We start from the raw sequence: 24,314 nt of genomic DNA, 5'->3' as shown, positions 1-24,314 counted from the left end.
TCTGACCTGATTTCCCCTATATAAATCAAATCAATTGTTGATTTTCCATTCACTGATATACTGTATGCTAATAATCAAAAATGTTGTAAAATCTGAAATTGTCTCAGTGTAAACTGTGCAAAAACCTACAACTTTGTAACATTTATTTGGTTTTTATTTGACCTTGTTTACAATTTGTCACAGAACTCAGGGATTTCTATATATTATTGTCCAAGAAAATAATGACACCATTAAGTACTTTTGTGATTAAAAAAAACAATTCCTTTAAACCATGAATATGATTTTTTTGGTCTCATTGCTATGCTTTGTATTTTGGTTTAAATTTCGCAGGTTCGAATTTGTAACAGTTTTTTGTAGCTAACTTATCATTATAATGATCATAAAAATATTCAAATAACCTGCAGACTCTAACGTGATCATATTATTAGGAACAATAACAACGTGTTAAAAGTAGTTTTATAACTCCTGATTCTTTCACTTAACATGTTTATCTTCAACTATAACGCATGTTTTTATCATCAAAAATATTTTTTTAAATGTTTTTTTTTAAAAACAAATAAAAAAAACCTAATTGTCTTCATTTGTCTTCATGACCGCGCTTTGCTGTGCTCGAACACAGCTGTGACGTCACTCTGGGAAATAAGATATGTCTGGGCTTTTTATGGCCTTTAGGAAGATTTTTCACTCCATAAAATTAAAAAATATAGAATATAAAGATGTATAAAAGCCCGTGTCCATGTCTCGAGGTGTCCCGTGGACACTTTTACAGGCGTCTCTTTTACTATTGCGGTCAATGGGAAAATTGCTGTTTGGGCCCCATGTGTATTTTTTGTTGCAGTACCCACAGCGGCCACCATGACAACATTGTCTTCAAGGCAGAGGGGGCGGAGCTCTATCCAGTTCGTCCATGCTTCACGGTCACAGCAGAGTTATCAGCCCGACATTTGCTCACCTCAGACCGGCTCAAGACTCACACTACACCCGGGGGACATGGAGGCGGACGTTGTCTGCCCCGCGGATGGACAGCAGCAGCAGCAGCTGCAGCAGCAGCGGACAGAGCCAAAGGACACGGAGCCTCGTCCCAGAGACCACGACTACTGCTCCAGCACCGAGCCCGCGGCTCTGGATCTGGCTCTGGGTCAGATCGACCACCTGCGCGGGGAAACGGCGACTTTACGTCAACAGGTGGAGGAGATTTGCGTGAGCAGCAGGTTCGGACTGCAGCGCTTTGCCGCGTCAGATGACGACATTTTGTTTTACACGCGGTGAGTGAACGAGTGAGGGAGAAAGTGTGTCAAAGGAGTTTGGGGGTCGTCAGGTAAAGTAGCCCCACCTCAAACTGACCAGTGGTGGTCATTCTGGAACAAGAGAACAAGGAAATGCGTTTAGTCGGACTAAGACAACAATGTGGTGTCATGTAAACACGTCAGTCTGACTAAAATCGAGCTAGTCTTAGTCGGACTAACAGACCTGGATAACATGATTCGTAGTCTAATGCGTTTACACGTATGTTTAAATTCTGACTTAAGTCAGACAAAGACAAAAATGTGCTTCTTAATGTCATGTAAACATGTCAGTCCGACTAAAAATCGAGCTAGTCTTAGTTGGACTAACAGATCTGGATAATGTGATTCATAGTCTGACTACTCCTGCTGATTCTGGAACAAGAAAACAAGGAAATGCGTTTACGCGTATGTTTAAATTCTGACTTAAGTCGGACTAAGACAAAAATGTTGTTCTTAATGTCATGTAAACACGTCAGTCCGACTAAAAATCGAGCTAGTCTTAGTTGGACTAACAGATCTGGATAACATGATTCATAGTCGGACTACTCCTGCTGATTCTGGAACAAGAAAACAAGGATATGTTTACACGTGTGTTTAAATTCTGACTTAAGTCGGACTAAGACAAAAATTTGGTTCTTAATGTCATGTAAACACGTCAGTCCGACTAAAAATCGAGCTAGTCTTAGTCGGACTAACAGACTTGGATAACATGATTCGTAGTCTAATGCGTTTACACGTATATTTTAATTCTGACTTAAGTCGGACTAAGAAAAAAGTTTTTCTTAATGTCATGTAAACACGTCAGTCCGACTAAAATTGAGCTATTCTTAGTCGGACTAACAGACCCGGATAATGTGATTCATAGTCTGACTACTCCTGCTGATTCTGGAACAAGGAAATGCGTTTACACGTATGTTTAATTATTTTTAATAAACAGACTGCTCCGTTTCGACTGTAGATGACCTGAAGGAGCTAACTGGTAAACAGTGCCGCAGCATATAAACATGACGTCACACGCGTCTTTTTCGGGTCAGTCGTCATGGAAACGCTTCATGCGTTAATGTGCGTTAACGTTGACGCTAACATGCCCAGCACTAATAATTAGGAATACAATTTCGTGTTGGGTTTTATATCCAGTTAAAATGTCCTTCAATCAAAGGAACGTGAGCCTCATATTTTCACATGTTTGGCGTTTTACCTTTTCCGTACAAATCTGCAGAAGAAAGGAAGTGTTCATGAACGTCTTTATGATCCTTTGGTTGTTGACACTTATGTCCCGCAGGTTTTTGAGTTACAAGCACCTGATGGCGTTTTGGAGGCGCATAGAACCGGGAACGCACCACATCGTCTACGTGACCAGACATCAGGACAAAGGTCAGACTTACGAGGTCCCGTACGCTGCTGGTGCAACCGTGAGTTCACGATTTTCTGTCGTTCTTTTCAAGTTGTGAATATTTGACATTGTTTATGTTGAGAGTATGTTGGATTTAATGGTATCAAGGCAGAAAAGCTGGAGCTTAAAATGCTAATTTTCTCTATGGACTTTGGTGTGGGAGATGAAGCAGCTTTCAAAGTGACACAAATGTGTTTTTTATAATCAGCAAGATAATACAGCAAAAACACATTTTTAAGATATTGTTAACTTACCATAAACAGTGAAGCTATTGTGAAGATGCTAAGCTGTTTCTCGAGCTAACAGACTCTTACAATCACACTTAAAAAGCCTGAATTTGCACTGTAATGTAGAAGTTATTGTACTTTTAATTTGTAAAAATTAATAGTGCTGGGTACATTAACGGCGTCAGCGATAACGCGCGAAGATTTGCCTTGACGACTGAGCGTAAAAAGACGAGTATGACGCCATGTTTATGAGTCCAGACACCGTTTAGCAGTTAGCTGCGTTAGCTCCTTCAGTGCAGCTAGCGCGCCTACATTCGAACTGGAGTGGTCTGTTTATTACGTTAATGGCAGTTAGCGGTGTCAACGTTAACAGTGCTAACGCATGACGACTGAGCGGAAAAAGACGTGCGTGACGCCATGTTGACGTGCCGCGGCACCGGAGTCCAGGCACCGTTTCCCAGTTAGCTGCGTTAGCTCCTTTAGCACCATTAGCACACCTACAGTGGAACTGGAGCGGTTTGTTTGTTAAAGGAAAAGAGCAGCGCTACAAATAACCAGCGTACCTTTGTACTGCGTATGTGTGCCTCTGTTTTTAAAGTTTGGCGTTACTTTAGAGACTCATTTTAACAATCGGGAGTCGCGTAAACACGACGTCGCAATCATCTTTTTCCGGTCAGTCGTCGTGGAAACGCTTCATGTGTTAACTTTGACGCCGTTAACGCGCCCAGCACTACAAATTAATTAATAAGATATGCAAGGTTGTGGCCTGTCTGTGTCGTGAGTAACGTAAATAAATAATATCCACTGTATTCTCTTTCTTTCTTCTTTTTCCCAGTCTCTTCAGCCAATCGATGGGTTTTTCCTCTTCATGAACTACCTGTCGTTGGGCCTGATGCTGAAAGACTTGTCCCACAGGTTTAAAATCGACCAGTCGACTGTGAGCAGCGTCATCAACACCTGGGCCAACTTCCTGTACCACGTCCTTGGTGCTGAGGGCATCTGGCTCTCGAGGAAGACGGTGAAAGCTCTCCTGCCCGACGTCTTTCACAGCTACTCCAACACGCAGGTGGTGCTCGACTGCGTCCAGCTGCGCTGCCAGGCGCCGAACTCTCCTCTCCTGCAGAGGGAGACGTTCTCCAACTACAAATCCCTCTGCACCTTCAAAGGCCTGGTCGGCATGGCGCCGCACGGGGCCGTGACCTTTGTGTCGTCCCTTCACGACGTCTCTGTCAGCGACGGTAAGCTGCTGCGGCAGTCCGGCCTCGTGCCCCTCCTCAAACAGACATCGGCCATCATGATGAACAAGGACTTCCAGGTGGACGACTGCGTCTCCTGTAAAGTCTACAAGGTGACCGACCCGTCCAGACGGGCGGCGCCGTCGCGGCTGCCGTCCAAACCAGAGTTCATGGAGACGTCGCACGCGAGACTGAGAGTGCACGTTGAGCGGCTCGTGCAGAGGTTGACGGAGCACGAGATGTTTAACACGGTGATCCCCGAGTCGCTGGCGGGCAGCATTAATCAGCTGTACACCGTGGCCTGTCTCTTGGTCAACTACCAACATGGACCTTTAGGCAAAGCCAAGGAGCTAAAACACTAAGATGTGTTTTTTTGTGGGAGTTTCTCCAGATTAAAGTAGACCTAACATGCACTTTTTATGAGTAAGAGGTGTAAAAACTTCTGGAATCTGGATGTCAACGTCAGCCTCGTCCTGATTCATCTCCTAGTCTGTGATTTCCCATAGCAGTGGTCCATCTCGACTGTCCTCCGGATCTTTGGCGACATGTTCTCCTGATAGCGACATCTAGCCACCATCTTTATTTTCTATGAAAACAGCCGGTGAAGAGACGAGTTGCCTGGTATAAACTGTGGTTGCCAACATGGCGTTGTTTTTGGTTGTGAACGTTGTGTGATGTGAGATCTGTAGAGCGTTTAATATGCAGGTGAATATCGTTCGTGAGTTTGTGTTTACTTCCTTTAATACCTTTCATATTGTGTATGATGAATGATATGTTGTGACCCAGGGTTTGGTAATGTTTTAGATTACAGTGGCGGGAACGACTCGAGTGTTTTACTTCACACGGTACTTAGTAGGTTGTTAACTGACAAAGCGTACGGGTTCTGATGATACAGTTAAAAGAGAAGAAAAAAAAGGTGAACATAATAAAAATGCTTTGCTGACAAACAGCAATTTCATGACAACTATGCTTTGTTCCACAATCATGATATCATTTTAAGCTGTTATAGCCCCACCCCTACTTTTTACTCACTCATGTGTTGTCACTTGACTGATTGTTAATCTAAAAAAAAATAATAATATATTTTTTAAAGAATTATAACACCTTTTCTGATTTTCCAGCTTATTAAATGTGGATATTTTCTGGTTTATAATAACAAATAAATCTTTAAAACTGAATCATTTAGGTTTATGGACCAAACAAGTACTCGATTAATCGAGTAAATTAAATAAAAGGCGTAGAATTTTCGCAAGAAAGGCCCGTAACATTATTAGTGGAGGCTTTTACTTTGAAGGGCTGTGGACCGGACGTTGATATCTGTTTCCGTGGCGGGCGGAACCAAGTTTTTTACGTTCGCGTGTGGAGGAACAGGAGGTAAATACACACCCACTACAGGAGCGTCCACCACCAGAAGACACTACCGACATGTCTCGACACAGACGCGCGGACAAAGCGGACTCGTTGTCGGGTTTCAGGACGGAGAAGCCGGAAGCTCCTGTCCCGTCCGGTCTGCTGAAGACCGCGAGGAAGAGCGGACAACTCAACCTGTCCGCCCGGGGACTCACTGAAGGTACAGCTAGCCAGCTAGCATAGCGTTAGCATCGGCAACACCGTAACTAAAGACGTTCGTTATAAAACAAATACTGAAGCACGTTCTTACGCAGACATATTTAATAACCTGTTTTTGTTTTTACATGTATTTTTTTTTTTTTAAAAGTACATATGAGAACATAATGCTGAACTTTAGACTTCAGTCAGAGAACTCGCGGCCCGCGGGCCATATATGGCCCTATAGTTGATATTATGCGGCCTATTATTATGTAAATCAACACAGATTATACTGCCAAAAAATATGTTTATTACAAATGTTTTTCTTAAAAATGATCATAATAATACATTTAATTATATTAACTAGCTTGTTTATAAGCCCCATGTTAGTTATTTGGACTAATTTCGCATTCTAAGTATGCTCTTAAATTATTAAATATGCATCTTTAAATTCCAAAACAAACACTTTTACTTAACATTTCCCCAAAATATCATCATTGCAATATCATAATGGAATATTATGTTAGCGTCACCTATTAAAATCGTTTCTCCACAGATACAACACTATTTAACTAATATTATGAAGTATGTATGGTATTGGAACCCTAAGCTTTATAATAACATTGTCTGTTATAATCTGCGCAACTTTTTATATATGTTGTACGTATAGTATGTGTGTGTGTGTATACTCACTCAATGTATGCTAGTTAGAAGTGTATCCTGTGTGCAGTGGAACTGTTTTACTGTTTTTAACTCTGAATTTTTAAAAGTAGGGCTGCAGAAAGTGACAGAAAATGTTGCTTATTTTGATATTTTTGATCCCTTTACACAGATTCCAGGCTCAGAATTTGTTGTAGAATTAGACTTTGGTCAGTTTTAGGTTAAGGGTGGGTGATAGTCAATGATTATATGACAATAAACGTGCTAACACTCGTCTCAGTTCCTCAGAGCGTTTACCGTCTGAACGTGGACACGCCAGAGGAGGCGCAGAAGGATGTGGGCTTCGGAGCGTCGGAACGCTGGTGGGAACAGACGGACCTCAGCAAACTGCTGCTGTCGTCCAATCTTCTCAAGCAGCTGTCTGAGGACATCAGACTCCTGCCGGCGCTCACCACACTGGATGTGAGTAACACCGGCTCAGTCTATGAGATTCATAACTATTGAGTTTTGAAGCGTATGAAGACATTTTTTTTCTTTCTGAAATTTGCTCTTGCAGCTCCATGACAACCAGCTGAGCAGTTTACCCAGCGCTTTGGGAGAGCTGCAGGAGCTGCAGCAGCTCAGGCTGAGGTACAGACGCACACTCTCTGCACTCTCTGAGCAGGATGTGATGATGATGTTGTCCTTGTCCAAAGTCGCATCCTTCCTCATCCCAGACCCTGTGGAGCAGATGTTATATTCACAATATGAGTTGTTTTTTTTTACACTTGTCCAGGAAAAACTAGGACTTTTTAAGGTATACGTGAAGATTATCTGGAGCTTTTCTTGCCGTGTTTACATTAGCATTAGCTCACTCGGTTATTACATGGAAATTTAATACGGAAGTTAGCAGAAGTTCCTGAGACCCTTTTTGGTCGACATTTATTTAAATTAAATTAAATTTAATTTAATTTAATTTAATTTAATTTAATTTAATTTAATTTAATTAAATTAAATTTAATTAAATTAAATTAAATTATTTATTTATTATTGTTATTAATATTAATAAGAATTATTTGGAATTATAAGTACATTTTGGAATTTTAAGTAGAATTTAGAACTTTAAGTACATTTTGGACCTTTAAGTATATTTTGGAATTATAAGGGGAATTTGGAAAAGAAAAATTTGGAAGTTAAAGTATATTTTGGAACTTTAAGTAGATTTTGGATTATAAGCAGATTTTGGAATTTTAAGTAGAATTTGGAACTTTAAGTAGATTTTGGAATTATAAGTAGAATGTAGAACTTTAAGTATATTTTGAAATTTTAAGTAGAATTTGGAACTTTAAGTAGAATTTTGAATTATACGTAGAATGTAGAACTTTAAGTAGAATTTTGAATTAAAATTAGAATTTGGAACTTTAAGTAGAATTTGGAATTATAAGTAGAATTTGAAACTTTAAGTAGTTTTTGGAATTACAAGTAGAATGTAGAACTTTAAGTATATTTTGGAATTTTAAGTAGAATTTGGAACTTTAAGTAGAATTTTGAATTATAAGTAGAATGTAGAACTTTAAGTATATTTTGGAATTTTGAGTAGAATTTGGAACTTTAAGTAGATTTTCCCCTAACCATAAAGGAACTATAGGAGATCACACACAGTTCCTTTATGGTGTTTCCATGTTAGCTGATGTTGTCGTTGTCCTGTGTGTCATCAGTCACAATCAGCTGACATCTCTGCCAGTGGAGTTGTCTGCACTGAAGAACCTCCATACTCTCACGGTACAGAAGAACCTGCTGGAGAACCTGCCAGAAGAACTGGGCCAACTGGAGAACCTGACCGAGCTGGTAAGTGCTAACTAACTAACTAGCACACACTGTTTTATGTGTGTGTGTGTGTGTGATTCAGCTGACGGAAATGTCGTTGTTATTGTTTGAAGGACTTGTCCAACAACCACCTGACGGTCCTGCCGTCCAGCCTGGGTCGTCTCTCTCGTCTGCAGAAACTGAACGTGTGTCACAACAACCTCAGCTGTCTGCCAGACACTCTGTCCCAGCTCAAAGGTCAGGTGCCCAAAGACTGGGTCGGGACCCACAGATGGGTCGCGGGGGAAATCTTTTTGGGCCCCCCAAACAAATTGACCCAAATATTCCCAACCTTTAAAGTTCAAATTGATGTGAATATGTTCTAAATTAAGTTATAATTTTTTCACCAAACATTCCATGTACCAACAAACTCAAAATACTCGATCACGATTCATATCGTAATTTGGGTCATGATAGTTTGCCATCTTTAAAACGTGTAAAAAGCTTGGGAAACACTGGTTTACCTTCATTTACCTGAAAAACAGTCGACAGAAACTTGAAATTTGGCTGAGTTTTATAATGAGTTTGGGTTTTTTGATCACAAATTAGTGCCGGGCATGCTAACACGCTAGCGGCGGTGAACAGCGCCAGTGTTAACGCACAGTAGCACACGACGCAGTTCCATGACGACTGACCGGAAAAAGACGCGCACAACGTCATGTTTATGTGCCGCGGCATCGGAGTCCAAGCACTGTTGACCAGTTAGCTCCTTTAGCGCGGCTACAGTGGAACTGGAGCGGTCTGTTTATTAAACTATAAGAACAGCGCTACAAATAACTAGCGTACGGTGTACTGCGTATGTGTGCCTCTGTTTAGCGTGACTTTAGAGACTCATTTTAACAATCCGGAGTCACGTAAACATGACGTCACGCGTGTCTTTTTCCGGTCAGTCGTCATGGAAACGCGGCAAGCGTTAACGTGCTATGCCAGATTCTTGTGCTCAGTGAAAAACGACAGCAAAGACACAAGGAAAAACAGATTTTTATCACCCCATCAATTAATTTGATGGGGTGATAAAAATCTGTTTTTCCTTCTTTCATTCTTTTTTCTTCTGCAGCTGTTAAACTGCTGGACTGCAGCAACAACCAGCTGACGGACGTACCCAGCAGCCTATCGGAGATGCTCGCTCTGGAGCAGCTCTACCTCACACACAACAAGCTCCGCCTCCTACCACAGCTCCCCGCACCTGCGCTCAAGGTATCCAAAACATCATGGGTTGAAATTGCTTGTTTTCACCAAAATAATGGTTGAAAGTGTTGATGTAGTTTGCGTTTCTGAGGCGTCATGTGATATACGTGTGTGTGTGTGTAGGAGTTGTACATGGGAAACAACCAGATCACCGAGCTGCAGACGGAGCAGCTGTCCTCTCTGTCCGCCATCTCTCTCCTGGAGCTGCGAGACAACAAGATCAAGAGCCTTCCTGAGGAGATCACCTTACTGAGCACGCTCACGCGACTCGACCTCACCAACAACGACGTGTCCACGTAGGTTCACCGCTCACCGTCTCTTAATGATGTGGTTACAGATTGTGTTGTTCTTTCTCTCCTGATACATTTATTATACTGTTTTTTTTTTATCTGGATTTTATGCAAAGAAATGAAACTAATCTAAGACTTTTTGTTTTGTTTTGTTTTGTTTTGTTTTACATTTCTCTCCGTCAGTCTTCCGGCGTCTCTCGCTCTTCTGCCCAATCTGAAGGTCTTACTGTTGGAGGGAAATCCTCTGCGAGGAATCAGAAGAGACATTCTCACTGTAGGTGACACAGAGCTTTGTGTGTGTATGTGTGTGTGTGTGTGTGTGTGTGTGTGTGTGTGTGCACATACATATATCTATATACAAAATCATATATATATATATATACATACAGTGTGTGTGTGCGTATATATATATATAAATATGTGTGAGTGCATATACATATATATGTGTTTTTACGTATAGATATATATATATATATATATATATATACACATTTATATACAAAAACACACATATATATATACATACAGTATGTGTGTGTATATGTGTGTTTTATATAGATATATACACATATCTATATATACACACATATATAGTGTGTTTGTATGTGTGTATATACATTTGTAAATACAGTACATGTGTGTGTATATATGGAAATATATACATATGTGTGTATATGTATATGTTTATATATGTATATATAAAAGTGTATATATGTTTGTATATGTTCATATATGTATATATACGTGTTTATAAACACGTATATATATATATATACATACATATATGAACATATACATACATACATGATACATACATATGTATACACATATGTGTATACATATGTATGTATGTATATATATGTATATACATAAATGTGTGTGTGTATATTTATGTATATGCATATATATAACATATATGTGTGTGTATATATATACGTATATGTGTGTATATATATACATGTATATGTATATATATGTATGTATGTGTATATATATATGTATATGTGTATATATACGTGTGTATATATATATATGTATGTATATATGTATATGTGTATATATATATGTATATATATATATGTGGGGATATCATCTTGTTTCCAAAGTTGTGTACTTAAAAACACAAAAGCGGTGATTTTCTGTTTCCTGATTTCCAAACGTAGAGTTTTAGGACTTCCAAAAACGCTGGTTCTGTGACGAATAATAATCATTTAAAAAAGGCGATTCATTAACTCATGTCTCATGTGTCCACACGAACTTAAAGAGAACATCCTGTTTCCTCTGATGTGGACATAAACTGGAGAAATATAAATATAACACGACAAATTCCATAATTGAGGTTAAATAATGGTTGATCTTACACTAATGTATATTTAATAACATCGTACCTCCTTAAATCAGCTGCTAATGTTTGCTGTTCATTCATTATTCATGTTCTGTGTGTGTGTGTGTGTGTGTGTGTGTGTGTGTGTGTGTGTGTGTGTGTGTGTGTGTGTGTGTGTGTGTGTGTGTGTGTGTGTGTGTGTGTGTGTGTGTGTGTGTGTGTGTGTGTGTCTCCATCACAGAAAGGAACCAACGAGCTTCTGAAATATTTAAGAGGAAGAATTAAAGGTAAAGTTCAGTCATTGTGCTGACTGGAAGCTGTTGTGAAAACACACACATATACACACACACGTGTGTGAAAGTGTGTGTTTGTAACTGTGTGTTTGTGTGTTTGCAGAGGAGCCCGAGCAAAGCGAGGACAGACAAACTGCCATGACGTTACCCAGCCAGGCCAACGTCAACGTTCATAACATTAAGACTCTCAAGATACTGCAGTACAGGTGAGTGACACACACACACACACACACACACACACAGAGGTCTTTTATGATACTGTTTTAAGTGTGTTTTTAAATGATTAAAACAGGTTTTCAGCTTCTTAAATGTGAATATTTTCTGTTTTCTTTGCTCCATTTAACAACGTAATCATTAAAAAGACATTTGAGGACATCGTTTATGAATAATTCTGAAAATGAATCGTGTTACTTTCTTCATATTATCATTATTATAACTGTGTGTGTGTGTGTGTGTGTGTGTGTGCAGTGAGAAACAGGCAGACGTGATTCCAGATGAGCTGTTTGACGCTGCAGCAGAACACGGTGTGGTAACAGTGAACTTCAGCAAGAACCAGCTCACCTCCATACCTCACAGGTACACACACACACACACACACACACACAATATCAGTCTGAAGTTTATAACAGTATCTGATAGAAATATCATTAATTATAGAACTATAATGGACACTTTTAAACACTAATGTTACCTTAAAATGTCCAAGTTTCCCCTTAATGACGTTAAGGAGCTGCTTCATATTTAAGTGGAAAGGAATGTGTCATAATTAACTGTGAAGATGTCTTCTCTTTATTATTAGGGTTATTATGATTATTTGCTTCTTTGTTGTTGTGGCAGCTGTTCCTTTTTTTTTAATTATTTTATGGACTTTTAGGCCAATAACTACTTTAACATTAATTGAGAAAACAATTGTTAAACCAGACTGGGATTAGAGTCTCAGCTCTGCCGCCCTCTGCTGGTGATCTGCTGTCAGACGCAGCACAGTTCATCTTTAACTGCGTCTGTTTGTATTTTACTCATCATTTAATCAAGATTTAATTTAATTAAGATTAACACTGTGTGTGTGTGTGTGTGTGTGTGTGTGTGTGTGTGTGTGTGTGTGTGTGTGTGTGTGTGTGTGTGTGTGTGTGTGTGTGTGTGTGTGTGTGTGTGTGTGTGTGTGTGTGTGTGTGTGTGTGTGTGTGTGTGTGTGTGTGTGTGTGTGTGTGTGTGTGTGTGTGTGTGTGTGTGTGTGTGTGTTGTGTAGATTGGTGGACTTTCACTCCTCACTGTCAGACATTAACTTGGCCTTCAACAAACTCACCTGCTGTTCTCCTGACGTCTGCAAGTTACTGCAGGTGACACACATCGACCTCAGGTACACACACACACACACACACACACATCGACCTCTGGTACACACACACACACACACACACACTAGCCTAACCCGAGTGTCATCTTTAACTATAATCAGTAAATCTTTAACCCTAACCTGAACTAATTAAAATCTTAATCCTAAACTTTAACCAGTTTCTCAGAAAATGAGGTTCTGCCTCATTAGGACCAGGTTTTTTATAGAAGATTACTGTTTTTAAAAAATGTCTTGACATTGTCATTAAATACATCATTTAAATGTCATTAAATACATCAAACGGGTCATGAAAACTATAAAAAAGGAGACTTTTGGGTGGAAAAATTACAGCCTTAGTTTAAATTTTTACTTATCACGATCATAAAAACATAATCATACAATTATAAGTGGCCTTTACGTGTTGCCTTATTGTTGTTGTTATTAGTTTACTTATTTATGTGTTACTAATTTATTTCCGTCTGTTCTTGTGAGTTATATTTAAAGTTGAGTTTTGGTGGTTCAATAAATACTCAAGTTTTGAAATCAATGAATAATCGTGTCTATAAATCATGGTTATTATTTTTGCCATTATCGTCCAGCCCTACACACGTGGGTCTTTTATGATTTGTTCATAATCCGGATTATTAAAACATGACCCATTAAAAGCAGCAGAACCTCCAGTCGCACGTTTCTGTCGTGTGCTTCTCTTCCAGGAACAACCAGCTGACTGATTTACCAGGTGACCTGAAGAGCTTGACTAAGCTACGCTCCGTTATCCTGAATTATAACAGGTAAACGCACGGTTCTGCTAACTGTCATGTGACCACACACACACACACACACACACACTGAGCATTAATGTGTGTGTGGTGACCTCAGGTTCAAGTCCTTCCCAGACGTCCTCTACCAGCTGACGTCCCTGGAGACGGTGTTGCTCGGCAACAACCAGGTGGGCTCTGTGGACCCGGCTCGCCTGGTGAAGCTGGTTCACCTGTCCACGCTGGATCTGTCCAACAACGACCTGATGAACGTTCCCCCTGAACTGGGCCTGTGCTGCAGCCTCAGGTACAACGTCCGTCACACACACACACACACACGCGCGCTCTCTTCCCAATGAAACCTCCCTAAATGTTACTAAACTGGACCGTATGTCCAGTTCTGATGGAGAAAACAACAGGAAGTGATGAAGACTGTGTCTTCCTCAGGTGTCTCGGTCTGGACGGGAATCCTTTCCGCACGCCCAGAGCAGCCATCGTGGCCAAAGGGACGGACGCGGTGTTGGAATACCTCCGCGGCCGCATACCAACGTGAATCTCGCCCGGAGGGAGAGTTTTTGTTCCGGACAATCACCTGACATTTCATCACTTAAGCCAAAAAAAAGATGACAAAAAGCACTTTTTGTGAATAAAATGATATTAAATTGAAATATTTTGGGTTCTCGTGGTTGTTTAAAAGGTTATATTATAACAAAAGCTGCACTGGTTAAGTTTTTACTACTCATTAAAGTTATTTCAACTTGCTATGTAAACCCACACCAAAGCCCATTGAGAAAATCAGCGTTTTTAGCTCATGGGGACACAGGAGCTGCGGGTGCACTGCTGCCTCCTCTGGTGAGTTTGTGTCACTGCGGTGAATCTGAACAAAGAATTCAAGACACTGACGTGTTAAGATGACACTTTAAAACTTACTGATGGAAGCAGCAGCGCATCGACGAGTCCCGTTTGCTGTGATGTAAAATCGCTGATTTTCTCTATGGGGTTTGGTGTGGGACGTAAGAGGGTTAAACAATGGGAGGTTCTCTGGATCTTCTGAAGGTTCCACAGTCAGTGAGGAACGTCTGGAAGGTATTTTTGTCGACTTTGGAGTTTCTCATCTTTACAGAGAAGGTTCTTGACTTGTTTTTTGAAGTTTAGGTTCACGCCGAGAAGGTTAAAGATGTCCTTCATGAGGTTAGTTCTTCAAAATGTGCCAAAGTTGTTTCTCCAGATGATGTTTGAATTAATGTTGTAAAACGCTGGAGATGTTTTTAGTGGTATTTACAGTCTGAAAACACATGTATACATATATATATAAACTGTTTTGTGTTGTCAGACAGAACGTGTGACCTGAGGAGACTCCAGCATCTTCTCCTGTGATGAATGAAAACCCAGGAGACGATCGATGGACAGGAAAATCAGAAGAGAGGACGTGACCGTGTCAGAAATGCGTAAGATAGATCATTTTGTGACAACGAAACCCACTTAAATCAGAACAAAACAGGTCTTTCCTGTCGCGTAACAACACTCTAAACAGGTTTTTAACAGTGTGGTTATGGGATGTTCCACAGCTTATTATTGCTCTTCATCAGTTTCCCCACTTTTCCCCAAGATATTCCATCAAAATTCCATGTTTTATTCTTGCTATAATGCGTTCTATGGTCACTTTCGGGGGTCGGCCTTTATTAAACTATTAAATTGCTGATATTGGGTGAAATTTGGTGAAATACTCGAATTTGGATAATTTTCCAACTTTTTTGGAAAGTGGAAAAAAATACAATTTATTCAACAAAATTTGCATTTTTAAAAGATTTCAGAGACGGATTTAGGCTGAACGTTCATTTCACACATTCAACAATTACCAAATTCTACGCTTTAATATCTCAATTTTTGGTTGTTTTGCTTATTTATTTAATTGAAACAATTATTATTTTTTAACTTGACTTTTTCTTTTTTTAAGGCGAATGAAAAAAAGACTAAACAATTTACATTACACTGAAAATTCATTTGTTTTCAAATTAACACAATGAATTGTAAATGAATTACTTACCCTTAATTACTAGTTTCATTATATATGTATATGTATATATATATACACACATATGTATATATATTATACATATGTGTATATGTCTATATATATATATATATATATATACACATATAATATATACATATATGTGTGCATATATACATTTTATATGTAATGTATATATATACACACACCCATATATACATGTGTATATGTATGTATATAGACATACATGTACGTATATGTATATATACATACATATACGTACATGTATGTCTATATACATACATGTACGTTTATGTATATATATACATATACATATATATATATATAAATAATTGTAATTATTTTTTTAACTCAAAATCATCTACTACCATGAGATTATCGTGATTCTCACCGCCGTGTGACATACAGGAAGTGTTGTTGTTGTTGTTGTTGTTTGGAACAAACTTTATTGAAACTGTCAACCAGGACAGGTGCAACCTGACAAAGCTGGATAAATTTTCCAAAAAAGTATGAATAATAAGAGAGTCTCCAACAGTTAATTATGCCAGTTTGTGTTTTTTTTACAATCCTCAACCACAACATGTTAATGAATCAGTTATCTAAAAAAAATCATAATCATCATAATAATAATAATCATAAAAATGAACACCATGCCCTGTTGGAAAGATCACACACACATGACTGATTCTCTCCTCTCTCTCTCTTTGTTTTTGTTTGTTTTTTTTACTGCAGGCCTCACTGTACACGCGACCTCTGACCTCTGACACGTAGAAACTAACACAATTACAAAGCAACAAAATCCAACGACCGTTTATTGTTCCAACGAAACAGCACAGACAGAAGAAACAGTATTAACATCTGGCCATGACAGACGGACGGAGCGACAGACAGTGACAGACGGACGGCAGAAACTACAGCCGTCGCAAAATCTCACGCACAAAAACTACCGGGAATAAACACACACGGGTCGTCGCTTTCCCCCCCAACGCCACTACACGTCAACGCACGCCCTACGGGAAACCTAAGCTGAAACCTAGTGGAAGAAAAGAACAGGGGAGAGGAAGGAGGAAGGGGGTGGAGCTTAAGGGAGGGCGGATGCCTCTGATTGGCTGATACTGAATGTGGACGGCTGATGATTGAGTCTGGATCTAAAAGTCCTCAAAGCACCACTTGATACCCAGAAAAAAGATCTCGCTGTTGTTGCAAAATGGCCAAACCTCCTTGCAGTATTTACAAAAATATAAAATGTAAATAAAAATACAAACTTATTCTCGTTTGTAAAAGTATTTCTCGTTCTCGTTGTTTGTTTGTTTTGTTTTTTTGAAGAAGGGAGGACTGAGGTGTCGGAGGTTTGCTGGAAAGAAACACAACCGGCTGTCTGTCCTCTTGGTGGCGTCGTCGTCCTCCAGACAGCGCGGCCGAGCCCGGCCGAGCTCTACTTGTCTGTCTTCTGCTTCTTGGTTTCCACTTCGTCCTGGGAGACAAAAGGTGAGAGGAGAGGGTTAGCGCTGAGGAATCCAACACAAATACGTCAAATTTAGACATTTAAGGTGTTGTAATCCCATCAGGTAAGGCCGTAGTCTGACTAAGACAGTAGTCCAACGAAGGCTGTAGTCTGACTAAGACAGTCGTCTAAGACTGTAGTCTGACTAAGACAGTCGTCTAAGACTATAGTCTGACGAAGGCTGTAGTCTGACTAAGACAGTAGTCCGACAAAGGTTGTAGTCTAAGACAGTAGTCATACTAAGGCCGTAGTTTGACTAAGACAGTAGTCCTACTAAGACAATAGTCTAAGAGGGTAGTCTGACTAAGACAGTAGTCTAACAATGGCCATAGTCCTACTAACACAGTAGTCTAAGACAGTAGTCCGATCAAAACACTAGTCCGACGAAGGCTGTAGTCTGACTAAGACAGTAGTCCGACTAAGGCTGTAGTCTAAGACAGTAGAGCCTACTAGGGCCGTAGTTTGACTAAGACAGTAGTCTAAGAGGGAAGTCTGACTAAGACAGTAGTCCTACTAACACAGTAGTCCTACTAACACAGTAGTCCTACTAACACCGTAGTTGTCTGACTAAGACAGTTGTCTGACAAAGGCTGTAGTCCTACTAAGACAGTAGTCCGACGAAGGCCGTAGTCTGACAAAGGCCATAGTCTGAGTACACATGCGGAGAAGAAAATTGGAGTAATCAGACTATGACTCGCATTATCCAGGTCTGTTAGTCCGACTAAGACGAGCTCGATTATAGTCAGACTAACGTGCTGACATGGCCAAATTACTTTTGAAAATCGTACTTTTGTGATTGGCTGCATCTATTGGCGCTTTGCGATGATGCAGTGCTAGCTAAAATCAAAAATTTGGAACTTAAAGTACATTTTGAAATTTTAAGTACATTTTGGAACTTTAAGTAGATTTTAGAATTTTAAGTAGAATGTTTAATTCTCAGTAGAATTTTGAATTTTCAGAAGAATTTTGAATTATTATTATTATTACAATAATAACATGTAAACTCTCACCTCCTCGTCATCGTCGTCATCGTCCTCCGCTGCTCTCTTCCCCCTCGGTCCGTCCAGGTCGTCGTCATCGTCGTCGTCTTCCTCACCTGAAGACACACACACACACAGGTCACATGATCACAGTGATGATGATGATGATGATGATGATGATGCTCCTCTGTTCACATTAGACTCCGCTTTTTTAAACAAACAAAAACAAACAAACAAACACTGTGACACTGACCGTTCAGTGAACTCCACTCGCCTTATTAATCATTATCATGCAGCATGGAGAAAAATGGCAAAAAAAAATAAAAAAGAGAGACATTTATTTTGAAAACCTTAAAATGAAGAAAATCTATTTGGAAAAATAAGCAGCAAAATCTTTGTTTGAAGCAAATCTAATCAACAAGTCCGTGTGTGTAACGCCAACAGTGACTGAACATGAGAAAACTTTCTATTTATGCTTCGGTGAAAGTGTCCAGTCGTCTCCGTGGTAACCACACACAGAACACTTGTCACAATGTCACTGTCCTCCTCCTCCTCGTGTCTGTATCAGTGAACATACAGTACTGTATGAGCTCAAGGGCATTGTGCAGTTGCACCGTCTTACCACTGGGTGGCAGCCCTGCCCTTTGTAACGGAGCAAATGTGGACTCTGCTGAGTGGAATGACCTGACTGTGATCTGATGCTGATCCAGTCACCGTCTGTGTGTGTGTGTGCGTGCGTGTGTGCGTGCGTGTGTGTGTGTGTGTTACACAACACGCACTTTACGCATTTTATTCAATCCTGTAATACTTGAATTTTAAATCACTTCCAATCATTTCCAGGTCTGGTTTTAGATTCTCGTCAAATGATGTGAACCGAGTCCTCCTGTTACTGGTTTACACACGTGGCCACGGGCCAGGACTGGACTGGACTAGACTGGACTGGACTTTGCTGGACTCCCTGGACTGGACTTCACTGGAGTGGACTGGACTCCAGCACAGGGTTAGACGAGTCTTTTATCGGGCAGCTGCTGCGGTGTCAAGAGTTTTATTTAAATTCCTGTTATAAATATGCAGGTGTGTGTGTGTGTGTGTGTGTGTGTGTGTGTGTGTGTGTGTGTGTATGTAGGACATCAGTGACCAGTGAATAACTTTTCCTGGACACAAACACAGAGTCAGTGCAGTCACCAGCTGCCGTCACGACCTTTATTTAGAGGTCGTAGCGTCGCCGCTATTTTTCTCTCCAGCTTCCAGTGATGCTCGTCTTCCCTCTGCAGCTCATCACTGCTCGTTTACACCTTTGATAAACATATCATATATAATATATAATATCATTTAAACATGTTTCCATGACAATAAAGAGGGGGGGGGCATCAAAAGTTGGTCAGAATTAGCCAATAGTCTTCTATCACTTCGATTTTCAAAATAAAAGTCTATATAATTTTTTTTTTTAAATTTAATCACGATTTAAAAAATAAAAAAATAAATATCAATAATCTGTCCCTACAGGCAGGAGAGAGCAGCGTTACAGCGCCACATACAGGTCTGACATATGCACTGCAGTGTTTTTGGTGTTTTTTTTTGTCCACCCACCTTCACCCTCGTCGTCCTCCTCGTCCTCTCCCACGTCCTCCTCTACCTCATTCTCCTGCTCGCCGTTCTCCTCGTCCTGACAGGATGAGACACGCAGTCACAGTTATATTTATCACAGGAGTCGCAGCCGCTCGCTGTGTTCGGCAAACACAGCAGCAGTAGAAGAAGAAGAAGAAGAAGAAGAAGAAGGTCTTACGGCTTTGCCGTTGGCGGCAGTGTCTCCGTCTCCGTTCTCTGCCTCTTCGGTCTGTTTCTTCTCCTTCAGCTCCTGAGAGCAAACGAAAAAGATATGTTAAGTATCGCAATACAGAGGTCATAGATATTGGGATATTGATTTATTAGCCTTTTACAACAAAGCAAGCGGTCATGTTTGCGATATATGGTTCCGTCGGAACTCCGAAATTACGAAACGGGCATCGGATTTTCCAATTCACAAACTCGGAGTAAACCCGACTTTTATCGTAAAAATCACTTATGTCGCATTTGTTTCACAGTGAATCCGTCGTACAAATGGTACCGTTTAACTTTAAACCGTAGCCATGTTCGTACACTGTGTCTTTAGCGTCCGGTACGGCTAGTTCCCCCGACTTCTCGACTGGAACGCGGCAAGCAAACCCAGTTTGGTCACATGTCAGTTGATCTTTGCTGCCACCCACTGGCTTTCTACTGAACTACACTTTAGGTCATTCTCAAAACTACCGTCACGGCATTTGCTGAAGGATCACGATATACTGCTAGGCTACTGCAATTTTTTATTTTTTTTTACACACTTTGACCATTGTTTGTTTCACTCTACTGCCACACCGTGCGATTACGATTTTAATTACGATATTATTATTATTATTCAAACATTTTACTGCAGTTTTTGTATCTGATTTAATTTGCAATAATTGTTTTAAAGTCGAGCTTCAGTTCAATATTCACTTTCTAATGTGATTGACCATTAACACACGGAATACCATCAAAAAATATTGACAAGGATGAGATCTTAATGTATATTAATTACCGTAATGGCAGAATTGATTAATTATCACGTGCTGCATCACATTTATCCCCCCAAAAAATGAAGCATCTTCATGTGATTTGCAAAAATTATGTAGCAAATTAAATTTCAAAATTAATCAATTGGAACTTTAGAGAGAGTGTTGATTTAGATTTGTTTTAATTTGAGCTTCCATTCATTTGCAGAGCGTAACATTAACCCTGACCACAATTCAAATCTTAGCCCTCAAACTTAAAACAGTTCCTTGTTAATGCTGGAAAAATGTCCTGAAGAGGCAACAAATACAAGAACACACACAGACACACACACAAAAAAAGGAGGGAAACTCCATCCTCCTCCTCCTCCGCTTCCTCCTCCTCCTCTTCCTCCTCCTCCTCACCTTCAACAAACTCCGGCTGCCGGTTGCCTTTTACAGTCAGGTGGCAGTCTTGTAAATCTCTGCCCTCCTATTGGCCGGCTCTCCCTAAGTCCCTCCCACCTCCTCACTGGCTGGCTGTAACCTGACACCGTCTGTCACTGCTGCTGTGTAGTCAGAGTGGAGCCTGGCAGAGAAACCACAGGCTCCCAGGACTACAACTCCCAGCAGCCCCATCACCACCACCATCATCATCATCATCATCATGTTCTCTGACAAACTTCCAAAGCATATATTTATTTAATTTCCCTCAGCTTCTGGAACATGTGCGCTGGTTGTTTTTTTCGGACTGCTGTGCAGTCGTACAGTTTCCTACGCGTAAAACAAGTCGTGAAAAACAACCAAAACGACTTCCTGGTCCGACACAGAACAATCCACACAGTCGTGGACCTGTTCACACACGCCTGTGTCTGCTCACAGAGCGCCGCGCTCATTCTTCACCACTTTAACCCTTTGTGTGGCTCACTCACAGCAAACATCATCATACACTCTTTCTGGGATTAGACAGAGCTCTGCATTACCAAAACACACCAGCTGAGGGCGTGTGTTACCGATGTTTTTTTGTTGGACAAGCACAAAGTAACAATAGCCGACATCGCATCACAGTCTCTTTAGCAACATTGGCTACAAATGCCCCATACCAAGAGTCGATAGTCAGAAATCGGAAAAAAGTCGGAGTCCTTGTTTTCCAAGATGGCCGCCACTCACGCTAGTAGTAAAAAAAACCCACTCCAACTATTGCCGTTTGCGACGCTTCTTTCTGGAAATGTTGCTATAATTAGTTTTTTGTGTGAGCAAAATACAGCTTTGTTGTTGCTAATAATGGCTAGCCCTACATAATTTAAAGTGTAATGTAAAGTTGTAGTTGGAAATCGGAAAAAAAAGTTTGTTGTCTGAAGTTTTTGGCTAGAACACCCCCTTTGGTCAGCTTTGTGTGTGAGAGCAAAATACCGCATTGTTGTTATTGCTAGCGATGGCTAGCCCGACATAATTTGCATCCAAATTTTTTCAGACTTCGCACATTCCGGTTGTAGTGGTTAGGGTGTGAAATTGAACATTTCCGAGTTTGTAGTCGGAAGTTTCAACTGGAACTCCCCCCTTTCCGACTACAATCCCCAACATCGGATTCCTAGTAGTTAACACATCGCGACTTTTTCTTCATTGCTCAAACACTACACCAGTACACCCGATTAAGTTGTTCTTCCGGTTACCGATTTTTTTGTTTTTGGACAAAGCACAAGTAACAATAGCCGACATCGCATATTTCCAAGATGGCCGCCACTCACGCTAGTAGTCAAAAAAACACTGACTTTTTCAATTCACGGCACTTCTTTCTGAAAATGTTGCTACGATGTTTGTGTGAGCAAAATACAGCTTAGTTGTTGTTGCTAATAATGGCTAGCCCTACCTCATTTGCTAAAGTTTTTTTTACACTTAGCACTGTGTTATAATGTGTTCCAGTTGTAGTCGCGGGAAAAAAGTTTATTGTCGTTTCAACTTTAGCGCCACCCTCTGGTCTGGCTTTCCGACTACAATCCCCAACATCGGATTCGGGAATGTACCATTAATTACATGTACCTGACACTTTTTCCCCCCTTTAACTTCGCATGTGTCAGTTCTCTCTTAAATAAATCTTCTTCTTTTTTTCAACCGTTTTCCCTCCTTTTTTTTTTTTTTTTTTTTTCCTCTTTCCCCCAGTTAAACCGGGCACTGCACGCGCAGCAGCTCACCGAAGACAGACACGATCCCTGCCCCTCCTCGCGCACCAGCTGCTTCAAGTACCGGGAGGAGAGCACGCGCACACACACACACACACACACACACACACACACACACACACACACACACGCATAAATGAAAACTATCAGTCTGGACTTGCCGTCCCTCTGATCTCGCCGCCTCCCCCTCGTGTTTAAAAAGTGACAAACAAAACTGCGGAAATGAACAATAACGGCGGCCGCTCGCGGCGGTGGCGGCGCCTCACGCGTTACCGCTCGCGGCAGCAGGTTAACGCTTCTTCCTCTAAACTAAAAAAAACCTCATTAATGAGGACAGAGACTGGGAGGAGCGACAGAGAGAGAGAGAGAGAGTCCGCAATGACAACTAAACACAAATACAAGAGCGTGTGTGTATGCGCGCGCGTGTGTGTGCGTCCGTGAGCGCGCGTTCACGAAGCTATCGGAGAGCTCTCGTTCTCTCGCTCGCTCGCTGTTCGGCGGCGCTCGGGAGGAGCTCGCGATGAATAAACGGAGAGATTATTGTTCGGTCACGTCACCGATTAGTTACGAGCCGGTGCGACTAATCTGCGGAGTGTAGTTAATATTATCCTGCGCGCGAGCGACCACTCTTCTTCCTCCTCTCTCTCTCACACACACACACTCACTCACGCGCGCATACACACACACACTTAAAAAAAAAAAAAAAAAACAGAAGAACTAATTCGACGTATAATAATATAATATTTACGAGTTTGAATAAAAACAACAAACTGAAGCTTTTTTTTAAATTCTATTTTCTTTTCTTTTTTTTGACTCGCTGTTTTGAGTGGGAGGAATATTCCGACTGAATCGCCGAAGTAGCGTTAATCTAGATTATTAACACACAATCACAGACACACACACACGGTGAAGGTGACAGATGCTCTCTATACTGTGTGTGTGTGTGTGTGTGTGTGATCATCCTCACTCACAGCTGCTTCACCTACACGTTTCAATGGACAAACAGCAGCACAGTCCCAATCCATCACACACACACACACACACACTTTACATATTCAAATGAGTGACACACACATGAATAAAAGCGCCGCACTTGTTTTTGTTGTTGTTGTTGTTTCTGTGATAAATGACCTTATCTTGTTGTCCTTCTTCTTACCTTAGCGCTCAGTTCCCCGCTGCTCTCCACTTTACTGTCCGCCATGTTCCTGATGCACGGAAACAAACTACTTAATAATAATAATAATAATAATAATAATAATTAAAAAAAAATAATAATAATATCCAGGCACGGAGAGAGACGATGGGAAATGAAAACGGAAACCCGGAGCAGGCGGAGCGTCCTCAGCAGAGATGTTGGTGAGTGAGTGTGTGTGTGTGTGTGAGTGAGTGTGTGAGAGTGTGTGTGTGTGTGAGTGAGTGAGTGAGTGAGTGTGTGTGTGCAGAGAATAGAGGTTGGTCCAACCAGCGGCGGGTTTATAGACGGAGCGGCTGCTTTTATACAGCAGTGGGAGGCGTAAAGGTGTCCGCACAGAGGCGCTCATTGGTCCGTGAGCCGCGCAAATATTCAGCCTGTGATTGGTCAGAGGGAAACAATAGCTCTCTCTCTCTCTCTCTCCCTCCCTCCCTCTGTGTGTGTGTGTGTGTGTGTGTGTGTGTTCTGTCATAAACACTGACCTTGTCAGGACCAGT

General features: G+C 40.8%; 3 protein-coding genes across 3 annotated transcripts; 2 read left to right on the top strand and 1 right to left on the bottom strand.

Annotated features, from left to right (window-relative positions):
• The first annotated feature begins 910 nt into the window (after window positions 1–910).
• LOC310926477 (uncharacterized protein) lies at window positions 911–4,560 on the top strand. Its single transcript, XM_083888614.1, has 3 exons — window positions 911–1,265; window positions 2,569–2,698; window positions 3,742–4,560. Exons 1-3 carry the CDS (start codon window positions 991–993, stop codon window positions 4,501–4,503), a joined length of 1,167 nt encoding a protein of 388 aa, XP_083744740.1. The 5' UTR covers window positions 911–990; the 3' UTR covers window positions 4,504–4,560.
• A 955-nt stretch (window positions 4,561–5,515) lies between these two features.
• On the top strand, window positions 5,516–13,997 carry lrrc40 (leucine rich repeat containing 40). Its single transcript, XM_083887896.1, has 15 exons — window positions 5,516–5,711; window positions 6,630–6,811; window positions 6,906–6,979; window positions 8,047–8,176; window positions 8,269–8,392; window positions 9,252–9,391; window positions 9,506–9,678; window positions 9,856–9,946; window positions 11,238–11,283; window positions 11,393–11,495; window positions 11,758–11,865; window positions 12,536–12,646; window positions 13,336–13,413; window positions 13,502–13,687; window positions 13,828–13,997. The coding sequence occupies exons 1-15, from the start codon at window positions 5,567–5,569 to the stop codon at window positions 13,931–13,933; spliced, it is 1,797 nt and encodes a 598-aa protein (XP_083744022.1). The 5' UTR covers window positions 5,516–5,566; the 3' UTR covers window positions 13,934–13,997.
• A 2,212-nt stretch (window positions 13,998–16,209) lies between these two features.
• On the bottom strand, window positions 16,210–24,080 carry LOC310925681 (uncharacterized protein). The gene is made up of 5 exons (XM_083887684.1): window positions 23,782–24,080; window positions 19,686–19,757; window positions 19,490–19,565; window positions 17,930–18,015; window positions 16,210–16,889 (listed from the first exon to the last, which is right to left on the bottom strand). The coding sequence occupies exons 1-5, from the start codon at window positions 23,824–23,826 to the stop codon at window positions 16,851–16,853; spliced, it is 318 nt and encodes a 105-aa protein (XP_083743810.1). The 5' UTR covers window positions 23,827–24,080; the 3' UTR covers window positions 16,210–16,850.
• Between the last annotated feature and the right edge of the window lie 234 nt (window positions 24,081–24,314).

This window comes from Microchirus variegatus (assembly GCF_963457635.1).
Source record: "Microchirus variegatus genome assembly, chromosome: 4".
Taxonomy (NCBI): Eukaryota; Metazoa; Chordata; class Actinopteri; order Pleuronectiformes; family Soleidae; genus Microchirus; species Microchirus variegatus.
The sequence above is the reverse complement of the archived record's forward strand: the minus strand, read 5'-3'. Positions and strand labels throughout refer to the sequence as shown.

Excerpts from the sequence above, each read along its gene's own strand:
- LOC310925681 (XM_083887684.1), bottom strand. The coding sequence starts at position 23,826 with ATGGCGGACAGTAAAGTGGAGAGCAGCGGGGAACTGAGCGCTAAG. Across the intron at positions 19,566-19,685 it reads CTGCCGCCAACGGCAAAGCC|GACGAGGAGAACGGCGAGCA; the intron begins GTAAGACCTTCT and ends TCATCCTGTCAG. Across the intron at positions 16,890-17,929 it reads ATGACGACGATGACGAGGAG|GACGAAGTGGAAACCAAGAA; the intron begins GTGAGAGTTTAC and ends TTTGTCTCCCAG.
- lrrc40 (XM_083887896.1), top strand. The coding sequence starts at position 5,567 with ATGTCTCGACACAGACGCGCGGACAAAGCGGACTCGTTGTCGGGTTTC. Across the intron at positions 9,679-9,855 it reads ACCAACAACGACGTGTCCAC|TCTTCCGGCGTCTCTCGCTC; the intron begins GTAGGTTCACCG and ends TCTCTCCGTCAG. Across the intron at positions 9,947-11,237 it reads TCAGAAGAGACATTCTCACT|AAAGGAACCAACGAGCTTCT; the intron begins GTAGGTGACACA and ends TCTCCATCACAG.
- LOC310926477 (XM_083888614.1), top strand. The coding sequence starts at position 991 with ATGGAGGCGGACGTTGTCTGCCCCGCGGATGGACAGCAGCAGCAGCAG. Across the intron at positions 1,266-2,568 it reads GACATTTTGTTTTACACGCG|GTTTTTGAGTTACAAGCACC; the intron begins GTGAGTGAACGA and ends TATGTCCCGCAG. Across the intron at positions 2,699-3,741 it reads CGTACGCTGCTGGTGCAACC|TCTCTTCAGCCAATCGATGG; the intron begins GTGAGTTCACGA and ends TCTTTTTCCCAG.